General features: G+C 47.2%; 1 protein-coding gene across 1 annotated transcript; it reads right to left on the bottom strand.

The window, feature by feature from the left end:
- Window positions 1–5,190: 5,190 nt before the first annotated feature.
- Window positions 5,191–15,232, bottom strand: LOC134037143 (glutamate receptor ionotropic, NMDA 2A-like). Its single transcript, XM_062482495.1, has 3 exons — window positions 14,764–15,232; window positions 10,634–11,053; window positions 5,191–5,241 (listed from the first exon to the last, which is right to left on the bottom strand). The coding sequence occupies exons 1-3, from the start codon at window positions 14,779–14,781 to the stop codon at window positions 5,191–5,193; spliced, it is 489 nt and encodes a 162-aa protein (XP_062338479.1). The 5' UTR covers window positions 14,782–15,232.
- Between the last annotated feature and the right edge of the window lie 665 nt (window positions 15,233–15,897).

The following is a 15,897-nucleotide window of genomic DNA, read 5'->3' as shown; positions in this document are numbered from 1 at the left end:
AGAGAGAGAGAGAGAGAGAGAGAGAGAGAGAGAGAGAGAGAGATAGAGAGAGAGAGAGAGAGAGAGATGAGAGAGAGAGGAGAGAGAGAGAGAGGAGAGAGAGAGAGAGAGAGAGAGAGAGAGAGAGAGCTGTAATAAATTGAATGGACTGCAGGCAGAGAGGTGTTTAACAGAGCAAACTTTAAGTCTTTATCAATAGCTAACCCTACTTAGTGTTTAGTACTTCTCTGAGCTGTGTGTGGGTGTGTCTGTGTGCATGAGTGGGTGTGAGTGTGTGTGTGTGTGCCGAAGATGGAGGAGAGAACATTGTAACCTCCCAGGCTAAGCACACTCCATCGTCATCTCAGCTAACACGTAAGCATGTAACCTTAAGGAATGCCATGAACTCATTCTACCTCACAATCTGACGACGGAAACATATTGTTCTTTGGTGTAATGTGTGTGTGTGTGTGTGTGTGTCTGTGTGTGTGTGTGTGTGTGTGTGTGTGCGTGTGTGTGTGTGTGAATGTGTATGTCTGTATGCCTTGTAAGTAAACAGGAAGTAGCGAGGGGTTGTCTCTATCTCCGAGTGCGTCTTCCATCTCTTCGAGGTGGGATATTCAGCCTCCAGTAACAATGTTAGCTCCTCTGCTGCTCGTCAAGGTCTGATGTTCTGGAGTGTTTGCACCCCCTCACACACACACACACTCACACACTCCAGTGAAGCACGACTCCTCAGCTCCTCAGTGTCAACGCTCCCATAGAAATCAGTCTGTGTATGTCTCTATTGAAAACTAGGAGAAATAGAGTTCCACAGTCGAGGCCATTACACATTGGTCCCGGAGCACGGTCATTCTCTGAGAATAATGATCATTTAAAAAGAAATAAACGCAAACTCATCATTGAGTGGTTTGCTGGAATGATGATTCAAAAGAGTTTTCTGACTATCAGTGAACTTTGAAAACTGTCACATTGTGTGATTTTGACTTCAACAGCGGGTTACCAAGGCAACAGGGAGGAGGCGGGTTAGTGAGGCTCTACTTATAGGAGACGTCAACCTCACTCCCCATCCTGCTGTGAAGAAAGCTGATACAGGTGGAACATGCAAACTTACCCACCTGCCTGCCTGCCTGCCTGTCTGTTGGTCTGCCTGCCTTCCTGTTTGTTGGTCTGCCTGCCTGTTTCTTTCTCTGTATCCTTGTCTCCCTGTCTCTTTGTCTCTTTGTCTCTTTGTCTCTTGTCTCTCTGTCTCTATGTCTCTCTGTCTCTCTGTCTCCCTGTCTCCCTGTCTCTCTGTCTCCCTGTCTCCCTGTCTCTCTGTCTCTCTGTCTCTCTGTCTGTCTCCTAGTCTACCTGGAGTCAGGTGTGGGCAGCAGGTGGGCGTGAGCAGGCAGGTAAAACCCATTTTGCTCTGCCCTCTGGAAGACTGACCTAACTGCCGCCCAGTCCCCTGAGCTCCCACACTCTGCAGCCCCATTTGTCAACGCCGACCCTGAAACACTCCTCCGCCTTCCCCCATCCATCTTCCCTCCTTCCTCTCCTCCTCCTCTCCTATTTATACCAGCCAGTCCTGCCCGCCTGTCTGTCGGAGAGCCCAAAAAAGCCCCACAGGCTGGCATCGCAGCCAGAGGGAAGTGGAACAGCAAACTAGTTTACTCTCTCTTACAGGGAGCAGGCTAGAACAGGTGCTGCTGAGGGGGTAGGCTGGTAGGGTGTGTGTGTGCGCGTGTGTGTGAGTGAGTGACCAGCAGAAATGGCTCACGCCAGACCTAATGGTAGAGAACGGATGCAACAACGCCGCAAGACTTTTCGTCTTTTTGGACTCTTGACCCAGCGAGGAGGTGAGAAGAGAGCTCGCTGATTTCACTCCTCAATCCCCTTTTTCAGAGAGTTTCACAGTCACCTTGAAGACCAGGGGGACCCATTCTGGCGTTGCGCAGTGTTAACGCTAGTATTAGCAGAGTGCTACAGTAATTACAGTAAGACATGCCTGGGGAGTGGGGGGGGGGGGACAGGGCATTCCCTGTCTATTCACTGACTGAATCATATCAGCAATAAGCAGATATTATGGATTTAATTAAAGCAGCACTTAAATGACTGTCCTATTTCCAGACTCCCTCTCTCGTCTTCACTCTTCTGCCCCCCCACCACCACTCTATCTCTTGTTCTATTTTTCCCTCTCTCTTTCTCTCTGTCTTTCTCCATCTCTCTTTCTCCCTCTTTTTCTCCCTCTCTGTGCCTGAAGATTCTATAACCACTGTCCCCTCTGGCCTCAATAGCATGCAATCAAACTCAATATATCTAACGCCGCGCACACACACTTGCCCACCGCACTGCTACCACACGTACTAGCATACTACACATTACACACACTAAACCCACTGCTACCATATACAGCAGCACATTAAACTGTTACACTGAGGGAGGGGGGGGGGTTTGAGGGTTGATTTGAGACACTGTTCCAAAGGATTTGTTCCTCACAGTAGAACGTAAAAGGCTTCAACCAGGCTCTGTCAGCAGAAGACAACTGTCTCTACTCTCCACCATGACACTCAGTCTGGCAGCCCTGTCGGCGTGGGGAGCAGACAAGTAGATCCTCCGGTCGGACAGGCCTGGAGCGGTTCTTCACAAACGGCAGGTGTTGTGGTGGAGGATGCGGGCGGACGCGCAGGGATCTGTCTGTTCTGGAGCGTTTCTTCCGAAGCTTTACACACTGTAGAGCTCTCCGCCTCAGTGGCCCCGTTCGCAAGCTGTGTCCTCCTTTTCAAAGTGGAAGTTTTAATAGCGAAGCAGCGTGCCAATGAAACTCTGTCCTGGTTCTTCTAGACCTAAGTGCAGCTTTTGACACGGTGGATCATGAGATTCTCTTGGAACGTATGGAGAACTATGTTGGGATTTCTGGTACATCACTTCAGTGGTTTAGATCGTATCTATCCGATAGATCACAATATGTCCACTATGATGGCTGCTCATCCAGGAGCTCCACTGTAAAATACGAAGTACCACAGGGTTCAGTTCTAGGCCCTCTGTTATTTTCTCTCTATATGCTGCCTTTAGGAAACCTAATTAGAAGCTCTGGGGTAAATTTTCACTGTTATGCAGATGATACTCAGCTATATATGTCTATAAAGTCTGGAGAATTTCCACATGCTATGGAAAAATGTGTTTCTAGGTTGAGAGCTTGGATGACTGCAAATTTCCTTCTTCTAAATTCGGATAAAACCGAGGTTCAAATTTTCGGTCCTAAAAAATATAGAAATAATTTTTCCAATCTGACCTTAGACCTAGACGGCGTCAAAGTCTCTCAAAGCCAGCTAGTAAAAAATTTAGGAGTCACAATGGACCCAGACCTTTCGTTTGAGTACCATATTAAGCAAATTACTAGAACTGCATTTTTCCATCTACGTAATATTGCCAAAATACGAACATTTCTCTCAAAGGATGATGCCGAAAAACTAATACATGCATTTGTTACGTCCCGATTGGACTATTGCAATGTGTTGTTCTCTGGCCTCCCAATTACCCACCTAAAAAATTTACAGCGGGTGCAAAATGCTGCTGCTAGACTATTGACCAGAACAAGAAAGTTTGATCACATAACATCTACTCTTGTCTCTCTACACTGGCTCCCTATCCAAGCCAGAGCTGACTTCAAAGTTCTACTACTAACCTACAAATCTCTGCATGGATTGGTACCACTGTACCTTTCCGGTCTCCTTGCACCCTATTGCCCCGCAAGGACACTTAGATCTCTAACTGTTAGCTGCTCCTGGCATTCTCTAATCCCTGCTCTCCTCTCTCTGTCCCCCCCCACACACATCCCTTGTGGTGTGGGGGGTTTGAGTTGTCAGCACCTGCCTGGTCGTCGGTCAGCCAACGCTGGACCTGGTCGCGAGTCTCCCGGTCCTGTCCTACATCTATAAAGTTGAATAATGGATTTTGGTGTTTTAAAAACCCATCGACACTGTATGACTATGTTTAGCCTGTGTTCTGCTCCTCTCTCCCACCAACCGTCTCTGGAGGAGGGGATCCCTCTCTGAATTGCTCCTCCCAAGGTTTCTTCCATTTTTTTTTTTTTTTCTCCTGTTGAGAGTTTTTTGGGAGTTTTTCCTTGTCTTCCTTGAGGGTGTAGGTTGGTTGAGGGGCAGTTCTATGGGCATATGTGAAGCCCTCTGTGACATGCTTGCGTGTAAAAAGGGCTATAGAAATACATTTGATTTGATTTGATTTGAAACATGCACAATAGCGTTTCCTGAGAGCTGTTGTTCTTTGCTTGCTGCCCAGGGACACTCCTTCAATTCAGGACCCCCCTCCCTCCCTCCATCCATCCATCCTCCCATCCAGAACAATTAACATTGGCTTTATCGTCCGTGGGGTGCTCATTCATAATACACACACAGTGTCTGAAACTAGGGAGAGGCACAAAGGAGGAATATTTAATTCATGTCCTCTCCTCCATTCTCCATGCCCTGTCTTTTTGTACAGCTCACTGCCCCCGACAAGGCAGTCATGCAGAGTGCTAGGCTAGGGTACGCTAGCGCTAAGGGAAAGACTGGTCTATTCTAATGGATTTGTGTTGCTACGCTAGGGAAGCGCTACACTACGGGATGCAAAAGCCCGATTCTAATGTCTTTGTGTTCACTGCAGAGCCACTGCAGAGTAACATGTGTGTGTGTGCTTCATGTGCTTTTATGTGTGTGTTCAGGAGCGATAATAGGAAGTTCTAAAAGGCAAGAGGTCTGTTTTCATTTTGCAATTCCATTAAAAGACGCAGAGGGAGTTAAGTAAAGGGGAGAGCAACATTTGTGGCAGTAGGGGTACATTAGGTTCAAAGAAGGAATGGCAGTGATGGAGACTGTGTGTGTGGGTGTGTGTGTGTGTGTGTGTGTGTGTGTGTGTGTGTGTGTGTGTGTGTGTGTGTGTGTGTGTGTGTGTGTGTGTGTGTGTGTGTGTGTTTGTGTGTGTGTGTGTGTGCGCGTGTGTGTATGCATGCGTGTTTGTGTGTGGGAGTATGTGTGTTTGTGTATGAATGTGTTTAAGCATTATCAAAGAAAGTGCGAGTGCACTGCCAAACCTACTCTCAGGTCAAAACTATTCTGGAGGGGACTGGAAAGTCCAGACTGCTGTGCTAACCAACACTAACTACTACCCCAATTAAACAGCCAAACGCTCAAGGACTTCCCTCGAGCAGCAACCACGAGAGGTCATTACTTAGGTCTCCATTACCTGGGCATAAGAACAGGCGTGGATACACACCGTGCCCTGAGAACACACACACACACAACACAGGACCAAGACACAACAACAGATATTTTACAGGCGAGAGTGTGTGTGCATGTGCATGCGGAGTGCCCGTATGTTTTCCCCACCCTCGTTTGCGTAATAGGCCTAATAGTCAACGAGGCAGCAGTCAGCAGCTATCCATCAGCATCAGAGGCTGTCCAGGGCCTTATCTCTCCCCCTCGCCACACTACTTAACCTGGGTCATGAGGCTGCCTCGGACTGACGCCTGGGAACAGGCCCGCCGTTCCAGGCCACACCAGACACACACATGCCGGGAGAGAGGTCAGAGGAGACTGTCGTGTTTGTGCTGGTGCCACACAAACCAACCATAGAGTGGAGGGTAGAATAGAACGGGATGAAATGGAATGGAATAAAATAGTAAACAAATAAGCGTATGCGTAAAGACGCACACACACACGTATACTGTATTTGTTCACTCTCTCACATCCCCACACACACACATGCAGAAGGGCCTCCCCCTGGGGTGTATTTGTTTACATGGTTTGACAGCAGTCAAACAGATCCTAATTACATTTACTGGTTATCGAGCCTCCTAGTCACACACACACACACAAACACTAACAGATTAGCCAGACAATTGTATGTTTATCCTTGCAATGACAAACGTCCACCAACACACAGACAATACACACACTCTGGTAGTATTGATATGCAAACAAGTGCCTAGCCAAGGACATTGTGTCTATTCTGACCGCAGTAGTTTACAACCTAGATTAAGTTATCTAGTTCTAACAGTAGGTACCAGGAATGGTCTTCACTGAACATGCACTACTGTATACATTATTACTGTACATAACTGTACTGACTACTGTACGCAAACTAAACAACTACTGTTTGTACATTGTCATTGTATATTAGGTACTATTGTATATACTACAATGGAATGTATACAATTGTATATACACTAATATTGTACATCCATTAGCAATGTACATAAACTAGCAGTCCCTACACGAGTGCTGTAATGTAACTTGCTGTATGTATGTGCTGTGCTATGTATGCGCTGCTGAGGTTCAGGTGAGAAACTACCCTAGGCTAGGTAACTACCCTCACACACACACACACACACACACACACACACTCACACACTAACACACTCACTCAGATACTCTCCCACCACACACGGGGCAAACTCTGTTGCGTGACAGAATTGTTCTCTCACAGAGTTCTGCACATGCTCCCCAATCCCTACTGTATGTACTGAGAGAGAGAGAGAGAGAGAGAGAGAGAGAGAGAGAGAGAGAGAGAGAGAGAGAGAGAGAGAGAGAGAGAGAGAGAGAGAGAGAGAGAGAGAGAGAGAGAGGGAGGGAGAGAGAGAGAGATGGAGGTGAGCACAGCAGCGTCTCTTATTGGCCTAAACATAACCCTGAGGTTTGGGACTGAGAGAACTCTACACGTCGCCAAACAAGCTCAAACTACACTGCACAATTACTGTGCTTTCCTTCCGCTGCATACACATAGGTGCACACACACACCACAAACACTGTGCAAGCTACCGCTTAACACAGCATGAAAGTGAGAGATGGGGGGGGGGGGTGCAGGGACCAATGGAGAGAGAGAGAAAGATGAGCAGAGATTGAAAAAAAGTGATTAGGGAAAGAGAGAAGAGAGAGAGAGAGAGAGAGAGAGAGAGAGAGAGAAGAGGGAGGGAGGACAAAAGTGGGCCCATTCTCCCAAACAGCTTTAAAATTGATTCCACTTGAAAGCTCAGAAGCCATTTTTCATCCAAAAGATCCCTCTATCTAGCAATGGGAATAACTCACGCACTCCGACACACACACACACACACACACAACCATCTCCCAGGGAAAGAGAAACAAAACAATGTGATCCAACCTTGCTACCAACAATGTAACAAGCGCTATCAAGGGAACAGAAACCAACGCTCAACGCTGAAACAAGATGTCTGACTACAGAATGACACGGCCACTGTCATTTAAACGTAAGACAATACACACACAAGCACCCATACTTTACACACACACACACACTCCAGCGCCAGAAAAAGCAACAGACTTGTAGTTCTGACAGGAGAAGATGGTCTCATTAAATGAGATTATGGTTCCAGCCAAACCAAAACAAGCATCTCAAGTGGATAATTGGACAAACTCATAAATGCAATAATAAAAACTCCCTCTCTCTCCTCCCATAGCAGAATGCTATTCAGTTCTAACAGGCAGTTCCAAACGCAGCAGGGTGGGCGTGTGAGTGTGTGTGTGTGTGTGTGCGTGCGTGTGTGTAATGATACAGCCTGAGGGAAGATAACAACTATGGATGAATAACATCCCATGATCAGCTTGTAAACACACAGCGAGCAGAGAAATTGACACACACACGTAAGCACACGCACGCGCACACACACACACACACGCACATTTACATCCACACACGCACACAACACAAACACAGTGCAGCCTGTCAATAAAAATGATCCGAACTTACAGCTCGTTTGCTGGGGATGTATCTCCTGTTCCATGGTTATGGATCAATATTTACACAAACACGCTCACTAACTAAGGGACTGTGTGTGTCACCAGATCAGTTAAAGAGAAACACTGAGTGAAAGTGTAGGTGTATGTGTGTAGGTATGTGTGTGTGTGTGTGTGTGTGTGTGTGTGTGTGTGTGTGTGTGTGTGTGTGTGTGTGTGTGTGTGTGTGTGTGTGTGTGTGTGTCCGTGCGTACATTTGTGTCCATGTGTGTGTATACATGTGTGTTTGTCTGACACGGAGGGAGGAAACTTCATCATTAAAGAGAGGTACTACCCTGTGGGTGGATTACTGTGAAATATCTCTCTCTTTCTCTCTGTATCTCTGTTTCTTTCTTTCTTTCTCTGTCTCTTTCTTTATTGTCTCTCTCTTTCTATGTCTCTCTCTCTCTTCACTGTCTCTCTATCTCGTTCTTTGTTTCTCTCTCTCTCTGTGTCTGTTGCATAGAGGATGTATAACTCATTTTTGAGAATGTGTTCATATAGATGTGTTTCCCAACTTTTGTTACTTCGTTCTAGTGTCTGTGGTTTTGTTAATGTGTCTTGGGTGTTGGGTTTCATTTTTTGTTGGTTATTGATGTATTGGTGTGCTCTCTGGGGCATGTTGATGTGGTATGGAGCATAGTGTAATGTCCAGCCAACCCGTAAGGGAATAATTAAGGTGTCTTCATTCTCTGTTCTCTGTCTCTTTTGTCTCTTTCTTTGTCTGTCTCTCTATTTCTCTTTATCCTTCTTTCTCTTTCTCTGTCATGCCCTCCTGTCTCCCCTAGGCTGTATGGGGGGGGGGGGGGGGGGGGTAGAGCCACACCAACACAAACACACATTAATGTCTGCAAATATTTCCAGAATCTCACACACTATATTCTAGACATGTAGGGTTCACCATCTGCAGTAATGTACCCATTTACTGATGTCTGCATTCACCTGTTGGTTCCATTTTGTACAGGTATGTCCTAACTTTGAGTCACGAAAAGCCTCAGGAAAAATCCTTCCCCTGAACTATTGGCTCTGTCTGATACACAAAGAACCAAACAACCAGTGGAACTTCTCACCATAAATAACTTCAATGAGGGACAGCCAGTCTGAAAGTGCTTTGCCATGAACAAGACAGAGCTACAGTAATTGTTACTAGAGATTGCTAGGAGAGTATGTGTCGATAACAGTTTACCACGGGAGGAACATGAGGCGAATGACCAGCTCCTGGCTTTCATGGACATAATTACACAGCCAGGAAGAAAGGTAAAAAAAACTGTCAATATTAAAGCATGATATATTCTAACAACTGTAGTTTACATCCTGTTTGGTAAGGAAGTGCCATACCAAGCAGAAGATGTGGAGAGCCGCTAAGTGATTAATAATGTATTGTTGACTGCTCCATAATTCAATAACAGTATAAAGACGTATGGATAGGTCTAACACAGAAAGAAGCTGCCATATTTATCGAATTAACCAGCTGAGAGAAAGACTGGTCGCCTCCACTCTCCCTGTCTCTCTTTCTCTGTCTCTGTCTCTTTCTGCCTGTGTGTCTCTCAGTGTCTCCCTCTTTCTCAGTCTGTGTCTATCTCTCTGTTACTCTCTCTCTGTTTCTCACTCTAAGTCTAAGTCTTTCTCTCTCTTGCAGTTCTGATAAGACTCTCCTCGGGGCATGGAGGCATGACTTGACTCACAATCCCAAAAAGCTATCAATGAAGAGGAGAAGAAAACAAACACACAAACACACACACAAAGAGGATCTCTTTCATGCAAACACACACATACACTCTTTCTCTCTCACACACACACACATATAAACATGCAGAGGATTACTTTAATCTGCATGCAATCCACAAGGGAGCAGAGGCAGAGGCACCTGTTAGACTGAAAAGAGTCTCTGAGGAACATGGAGAGAAACCAGAGGAGGAACCAGGAGAGGAACCAGGGGAGGAACCAAGAGTTGAACCAGGGGAATCAGTTCTCCTGCGTTTCCTAGAGAAGAGATCTGGAGGGAAACTGGTCTAGCTGCAATTCCACCGTGTAGGTGTGTGTGCATTTGAGTCTGTGTGTGTGAGAGTGTGTATATGGCAGGGGTTTACAGGAACTTGCTGATATGAGGTTTTCTAGTGCATGTGGTCTCCGTACATTCTTTAAAACCTCTCCAGTCAACCTCTTGTCTACTGCTCTGCTACAGCCCAGGGATTATCCATGCTCCTCTTTCTCCCTCTCTTCACCCTCAATCCCTCATTCTTCACACACCATCTCCTTCCCCTGCCCCCCGCCCCTGTGCACCCCCTCACACCCCTCCTCACACCCCTCCACTAACATGCAGTGTTCTGAAAAGGCTACAGCCAGACCAGCCAGCATTCTCCTTCCATCAAGGAGCACATTGTTTTGGTGTAGACTGGCATATGAGTCTGAGGGGATAGGATTGAATTGGTCTATTTTTGGACTTTCGGATGATTTCCCCCTCAACCAGAACAGTGGTGTGGTTTGATGTCACATTATTAAACTACAGTAGCTCTGCTGGTTGCTTGTGATTGATAGTCAAATGAGCTAGCCTGGTCACAGCACTCAATGAAACAAGTCGATAGTATTCATAGTGAGATCAGAAGCAAGCTTCTCTTCATGAGGATTTTTCATAAAAAATATAATCGAAGAGTGATATATTCTCTCCTTTAATCACCCTCTCATTTCCCCCTACCCTTCCCAAAACTCCACACACACACACTTGGACTGACACACACACATATACCAGCACAGAGTCAAATATATAACCTGACAAGCACACCAAATAGTTGCTTATCCATCCATTCATCCCTCTCTCTCCCTCCCTCCCTCCCTCATTCCCTCCCTCTTTTCCTCTCTTCCTCCTCCCCTCCCTCTCTCACCTTGTCGGCCATGATCATGGAGGAGCCTCCGTGGATGCCCAGGATGGGGATCAACGTCTGGGAGGAAATAAAATCCAAAATCTGGGCGATGGCCTCCTGGTCGGTCCCGTCCCCAAACACCACTCCGTGGATCTTGGTTCCGGACATCAGGTCGCACATGTGCGTGATGATGCTCTTGGGGTCGGTCTCGTTGACCAGGAGCGTGACCACGTTGACGTCGATGGGGTCCTCCTTGCTCCACAGCGCCCGGATGTCCCGGTCGGAAATGTAGCGCGTACGCCCCAGGATGACTGCGATGTTGAGCACGGGCACCTTCTCGGCTCCGCCTGCTCGGGCAGCGCCCACCGCCAGCACCAGCGCCGCCAGGAGAGTCAGGAGCCACACCCCCCTGCTGACAGACATGCTGACCCTCTTCATCCCCTGGAGAGGAAGGGAAGAGAGAGAGAGAGAGAGAGAGAGAGAGAGAGAGAGAGAGAGAGAGAGAGAGAGAGAGAGAGAGAGAGAGAGAGAGAGAGAGAGAGAGAGAGAGAGAGGAAGGTAGAGGAGGGTGAAAGGAAAGGGTGGGCACACAGAAAACGAGGCAGATGTTAGCGTCAAGTAATGTATCTCAACCTAAATAGACAGTGAGAAACGGCGAGAAATATGGCCGACCCTGGTGATGATGCTGAATGAGGCTCTGCCTCTGCTCCCCTGGTGCCTTAGACCTGGGAAATGCTGCTCTCTCCGGGTAACGGGTGCACATCACAACATAACTGCTCTCACTGAAGATATCCTTCATCCAAATCAACACTGCACACACCGGCCAGACTAACCACCGTCTACAACAACGGAACGAAGTACTCTCACTCCTAATTAATTCCAAAATGCAAGGATGTGCATGAGTGCACGTGCACTTGTGTACGCGCGTCCATGTGTGTATGTGCGTGTTCTGTATGTGTGCTTGTGTGTTTGTGGGTGTGTGTGTTGAAGGGGGAGCTGGTTGGTTGGTTTGTGGTTTCATAAGTGGGAGATGAGAGCTGCGAGGCCTGACGTTGAGAGCTGAGAGCGGGTGAGCGGTCGCTGAGGAAGATTGAACACGACAGTGGATGCCGCGGCAACCGGAGCAGAAGAGCACGGTGACATCACCATGGCCATTCCACCGGGACCTTGCACACTCACTTACTCGCTTGGACAGACAGCACTACGACAGAACAGGACACGGTGTGTGCCCGCCCATGTGCGAGTGTGTGTGTGTGTGTGTGTGTGTGTGTGTGTGTGTGTGTGAGGCCGGCTAGAGGCCAATGGACACATATGTAGGTCTGAGGAGCAGGTGTGATGAATAGCAGAGCGTGAATGAGGCAGGAGGCAGAGAGTATGTGGGATGAACAGTATAGACCAAGTATGTGGCAAAGTCCACAATGGTCACACACCGACCCATATGTACCACCAAACGTAGGCTGTGGAAATAAATCACTGACCGCAGTGAATGCGAAGAGTTCCACTTTGAAGAAAAGAGGTCTGAACAAAAGAACAAAGGACAGAACAAAAGATGAATAGGCCCAACAATGATTGACAGGAAGAGGTAATGTTTGATGTATTTTAAAATTAGACGTTGCTCTGGCCTCAGTCACAGTTAACTGGCAGCAAGCTGAGGGTCTCCCTTAGCTGAATCTAGGGTGGCGTGCTTTTGGCCGAGAGCTCTCTCCACCTCTCCGCCCTGTGGCCTGATTTGGGGGGGGAAGTGTTTTTTCCGACCAAATCTGACAGGATCATTTGTCATCATACAAAAGCGACGATTTCTTGGCAAGACCATAGTAAATGATGTTTGGCAGGCGTATCTACGGCACTGTTCACACACACACAGACCCACATAGAAACCTCTCTCTCATACACACACAGAGCAATACAGGGTTGAAAGAAACTAGGTTTCAGATCTATCAATTATGCATCTCCTTTATGGCTAAATGACTATTAATATGATTACATTTACCAGCGTAACCATATTCTTTTAGAGGCCCTATATGCATTAAGATTGAATGAGCCGGTGTATACACCAACTCCTCATGACTAATTCACAGCCAGGCACAGTCACTGATCCAATGCTGATAAACACACGTATCCAGTTGTGTCTCCTGGTGTATGATGGTGAATGTATGGTTCACCATGAATAGGCCTCTGTTAGCATGCCACCCTCCTACACCTGAAGCACTGCACCTCTCTTTTGCCCTTTCATCTATAGATATCTCCGTACTTTTCGCACTCCACCTCCAATCCTTCCATCTCACCCTCCGCCATCCCTCCCTTGCTCCCTTACTTCCTCCATCTTTGGCTATGCCTCCCTCTGTGGCTCCATCTCTCTCTAGCTCTCCTCCGTCTCCATTTCTCCATCCCTCTACCCTCTAACTCTCCATCTATCCATTGTATCCCTCCATCTCTGCCTCTGCCTACCTCCATCCCTCCACCCTCCCTTTCGTCCCAGGCAGAGGGGCAGCAGAGTGGCAGGCTGAGCCGGCCTTTGTACCAACGGACCCAGCCATCTGCTTTGTATGGCCTGACGTGGGTTTGAGAGGACAGCACAGTGGAAGTTATAATCACACTGAAGGTTCATGTAGACTGCATACGTCTTCAATGTAACTCAATGGAAAGGCACTCCATGTGCGTGTTTTTGATAGAGAGTGAGGTATCAGAGAGAGAGGGAGAGAGAGAGGGATAGAGAGAATTAGAATAAACAAATAAAAGTGGACACCATGCCTTCATACACAGCACCTGAGTCAAGCGCACATCTGTGGCTGATGCTTTTTGTAAAGGTTACAGACTCATTTCACCACCAGCTTCCCCTTTTTTTTAACAGCACTTGGGTCAACCAGAATCCGTGGCATTTGCATAAGGTTCTCCATATTTTTGTTACAGCAATACTAATCGAAAAGGACAAGTTAATATTGCCTTTAATTGCTTCTATAAATAACTGTCTCGTCCTTCCTTGGCCCTCGGCCTCGGCTGTTTTGCAGTGCAAAAATTATATATAAAATAGAACATAAATGGCTCTCAATGATCCAGAACGCAGTCAGATGCGAGAACTGTGCTGCTAACACGTGACTGGATTCGGAGCACGGGGGGGGGGAAAAGGGGGAGATGTAAATTCATTTTGATTTCTCATTAACTCCAATGAAAGGACCACAATACATCCGCGACCCCTACCGGCCATGTTCTAGCTTGCACCCTTTTCGTTCGGTAGAGAGACGTATTCCTCTGGCTGAAGATCAAGACGTCCCTCCGCTCGTACGGCACCACGTGAAGTTCAAGCTTGCGCGTGGAAAGGTGGATCATGACTCGTGACGTGGTTACTTATTCAAAAGGTTTACATAGTCCATATGTTACATACTTTACGATCTCATCTCCAGTGGTATTTTCTTTTTTTAGTGCATGCGCCTCGTCGGCGGTGCCATGGAGAGTTGAAAGTTGGGAAGCTGAGAAACAAAAGCCGCAGTGAAGACTACTTCAAAGCCACGGCTGCGTTTACAACTCTCGGACTTGTACCAAACGCGTTCTAACTCGGTCATCGCTGTCCAAAAGTGCTCAGATCTCATTCCACGCTTGTAACATACCAACAGCCCCAGATCAAACCGAGAAATCCCATTCTGCGGCGACAGGCACCGGGAGAGAGTGCGGTTATTAAGAGAGCTGCCTGCGCGTACGATTATGACACAGGTGCCGAGCGAGGGGGCCTAAACTCGATCCGGTGGAACAATAAACGAATCAGTTCCGTTTATTCAACAGCATTCGTTTTACATTCATAAAAACAACAAATAGTGGTGGGTGTCTGCGTTTGTTTTGGGGCTCCTCAATTCTAACCAATGATGCTCAGCCTGTTGTCACGATGAGTCTGTATGCGCTGCAATTTTGAGATAAAATGTATCAAACATGGCCAAGTAATACTGCGCAGGTTATATTATTATCTTGTAGTCGGTGTTCATGCAACAGCACAAACCAACCCATGTGTTCGTCTGGCTGTCCCTCCCGCGGTGGTGCGGCACTTTGGTGAGGACAAGGCTCTGCGTAAAAAGGCATTTCGCTCACACACCACGGAAAGAAAATATTACTATTTTATTTCATGAAATTGTTAAATAAAAAGGCAGATATAGACTACTTACAGCATCTCCCTTCCACATAGCTCCAAAATAGTGGTATGAAATGACATTGCAACAGCCCCTCTGGAAAACCAGTCTTGTATAAATAACTGGTGAAATTATTCCCACGGTTAAAGATAAAAGAATCCCCTTGTAACTTCAACGCGCTGAGCAGTGAATCACTGTAATCCAATTGTCTTCATTGTGTCGGATTTTGCGTAGCAATCCACGGCCCTTGTACCTTCGTGTGTCCCAATATCATCCTATCCTGTTCCAGCCGACGGCAGGCGTGCAGTCCTGGACGCACACCGTGGGACCCACTCGAACGTTTGTGTGTATGTGTGAGAACGGAGAGAGAACGAGAAAGATAGTGTGTGTGTATGTGTGTGTGTGTGTGTATGTGTGTGTGTGTGATCGCGCGCGCGCGCGCTTCTGCAGAGGGGCGGCTGGATGGATGGATGGACGGACGGTCCCTCTCTCGCGCAGCGCTCGCTTGCTGGCTGGCTGTCCCTCTGCTCTGCGCTAAAGCTTCCTGAAGAAAGTGAGGGGGCTCAGTCACACTGGCGTTCACACAACAATCCTTAATGTGAACACGATAACTACACGCCCGCTTCGCAGGGAAGCTTCTGTAGCTAAAACTGAAACGGAGATAGATTCACACTGCATGCAGTGGAGCACTTTACTGCAGAGAGAGAGAAGGCAGGAAAGGGCTACACTCGAGACTCAGACAGGCGCGTTAAGTTGATTTGGACGGTAGCCTTATCCCTCTTGACGCCGGTCAATCATCAAGTGGTAATGAAAATGTCAGTCCAAATGCCAAAAGCCACTTCCCATCTACTGCTCCGGTAGCCTACCGAAAGGCAGTCACCTGCGATGTGATCGCAGATGGATAAACCGAGGAACAGACTCGGACAGTGTTTCTTTCTGACTTATTTTTTTGTGGTTAATTTAGTAGTTCTTATTTTCCCGATCTTTCATTTCCTCTTTGTTGCTGTCGTGTTACAGCTGGGGTGCCTCTTAGTGACGTAGTCTATACGCCTATCATTTAAAATTCCACATGCCAAACCTCTCTCTCCCTACTTTTTCTGCAGAGCCCCATGGAGCACCAGTGCCAACCGTAGAAAGAAGGGAGGTGGACATAACGAACACTGTTATAAC

Source organism: Osmerus eperlanus, chromosome 2 (assembly GCF_963692335.1).
Source record: "Osmerus eperlanus chromosome 2, fOsmEpe2.1, whole genome shotgun sequence".
Taxonomy (NCBI): Eukaryota; Metazoa; Chordata; class Actinopteri; order Osmeriformes; family Osmeridae; genus Osmerus; species Osmerus eperlanus.
The sequence above is the reverse complement of the archived record's forward strand: the minus strand, read 5'-3'. Positions and strand labels throughout refer to the sequence as shown.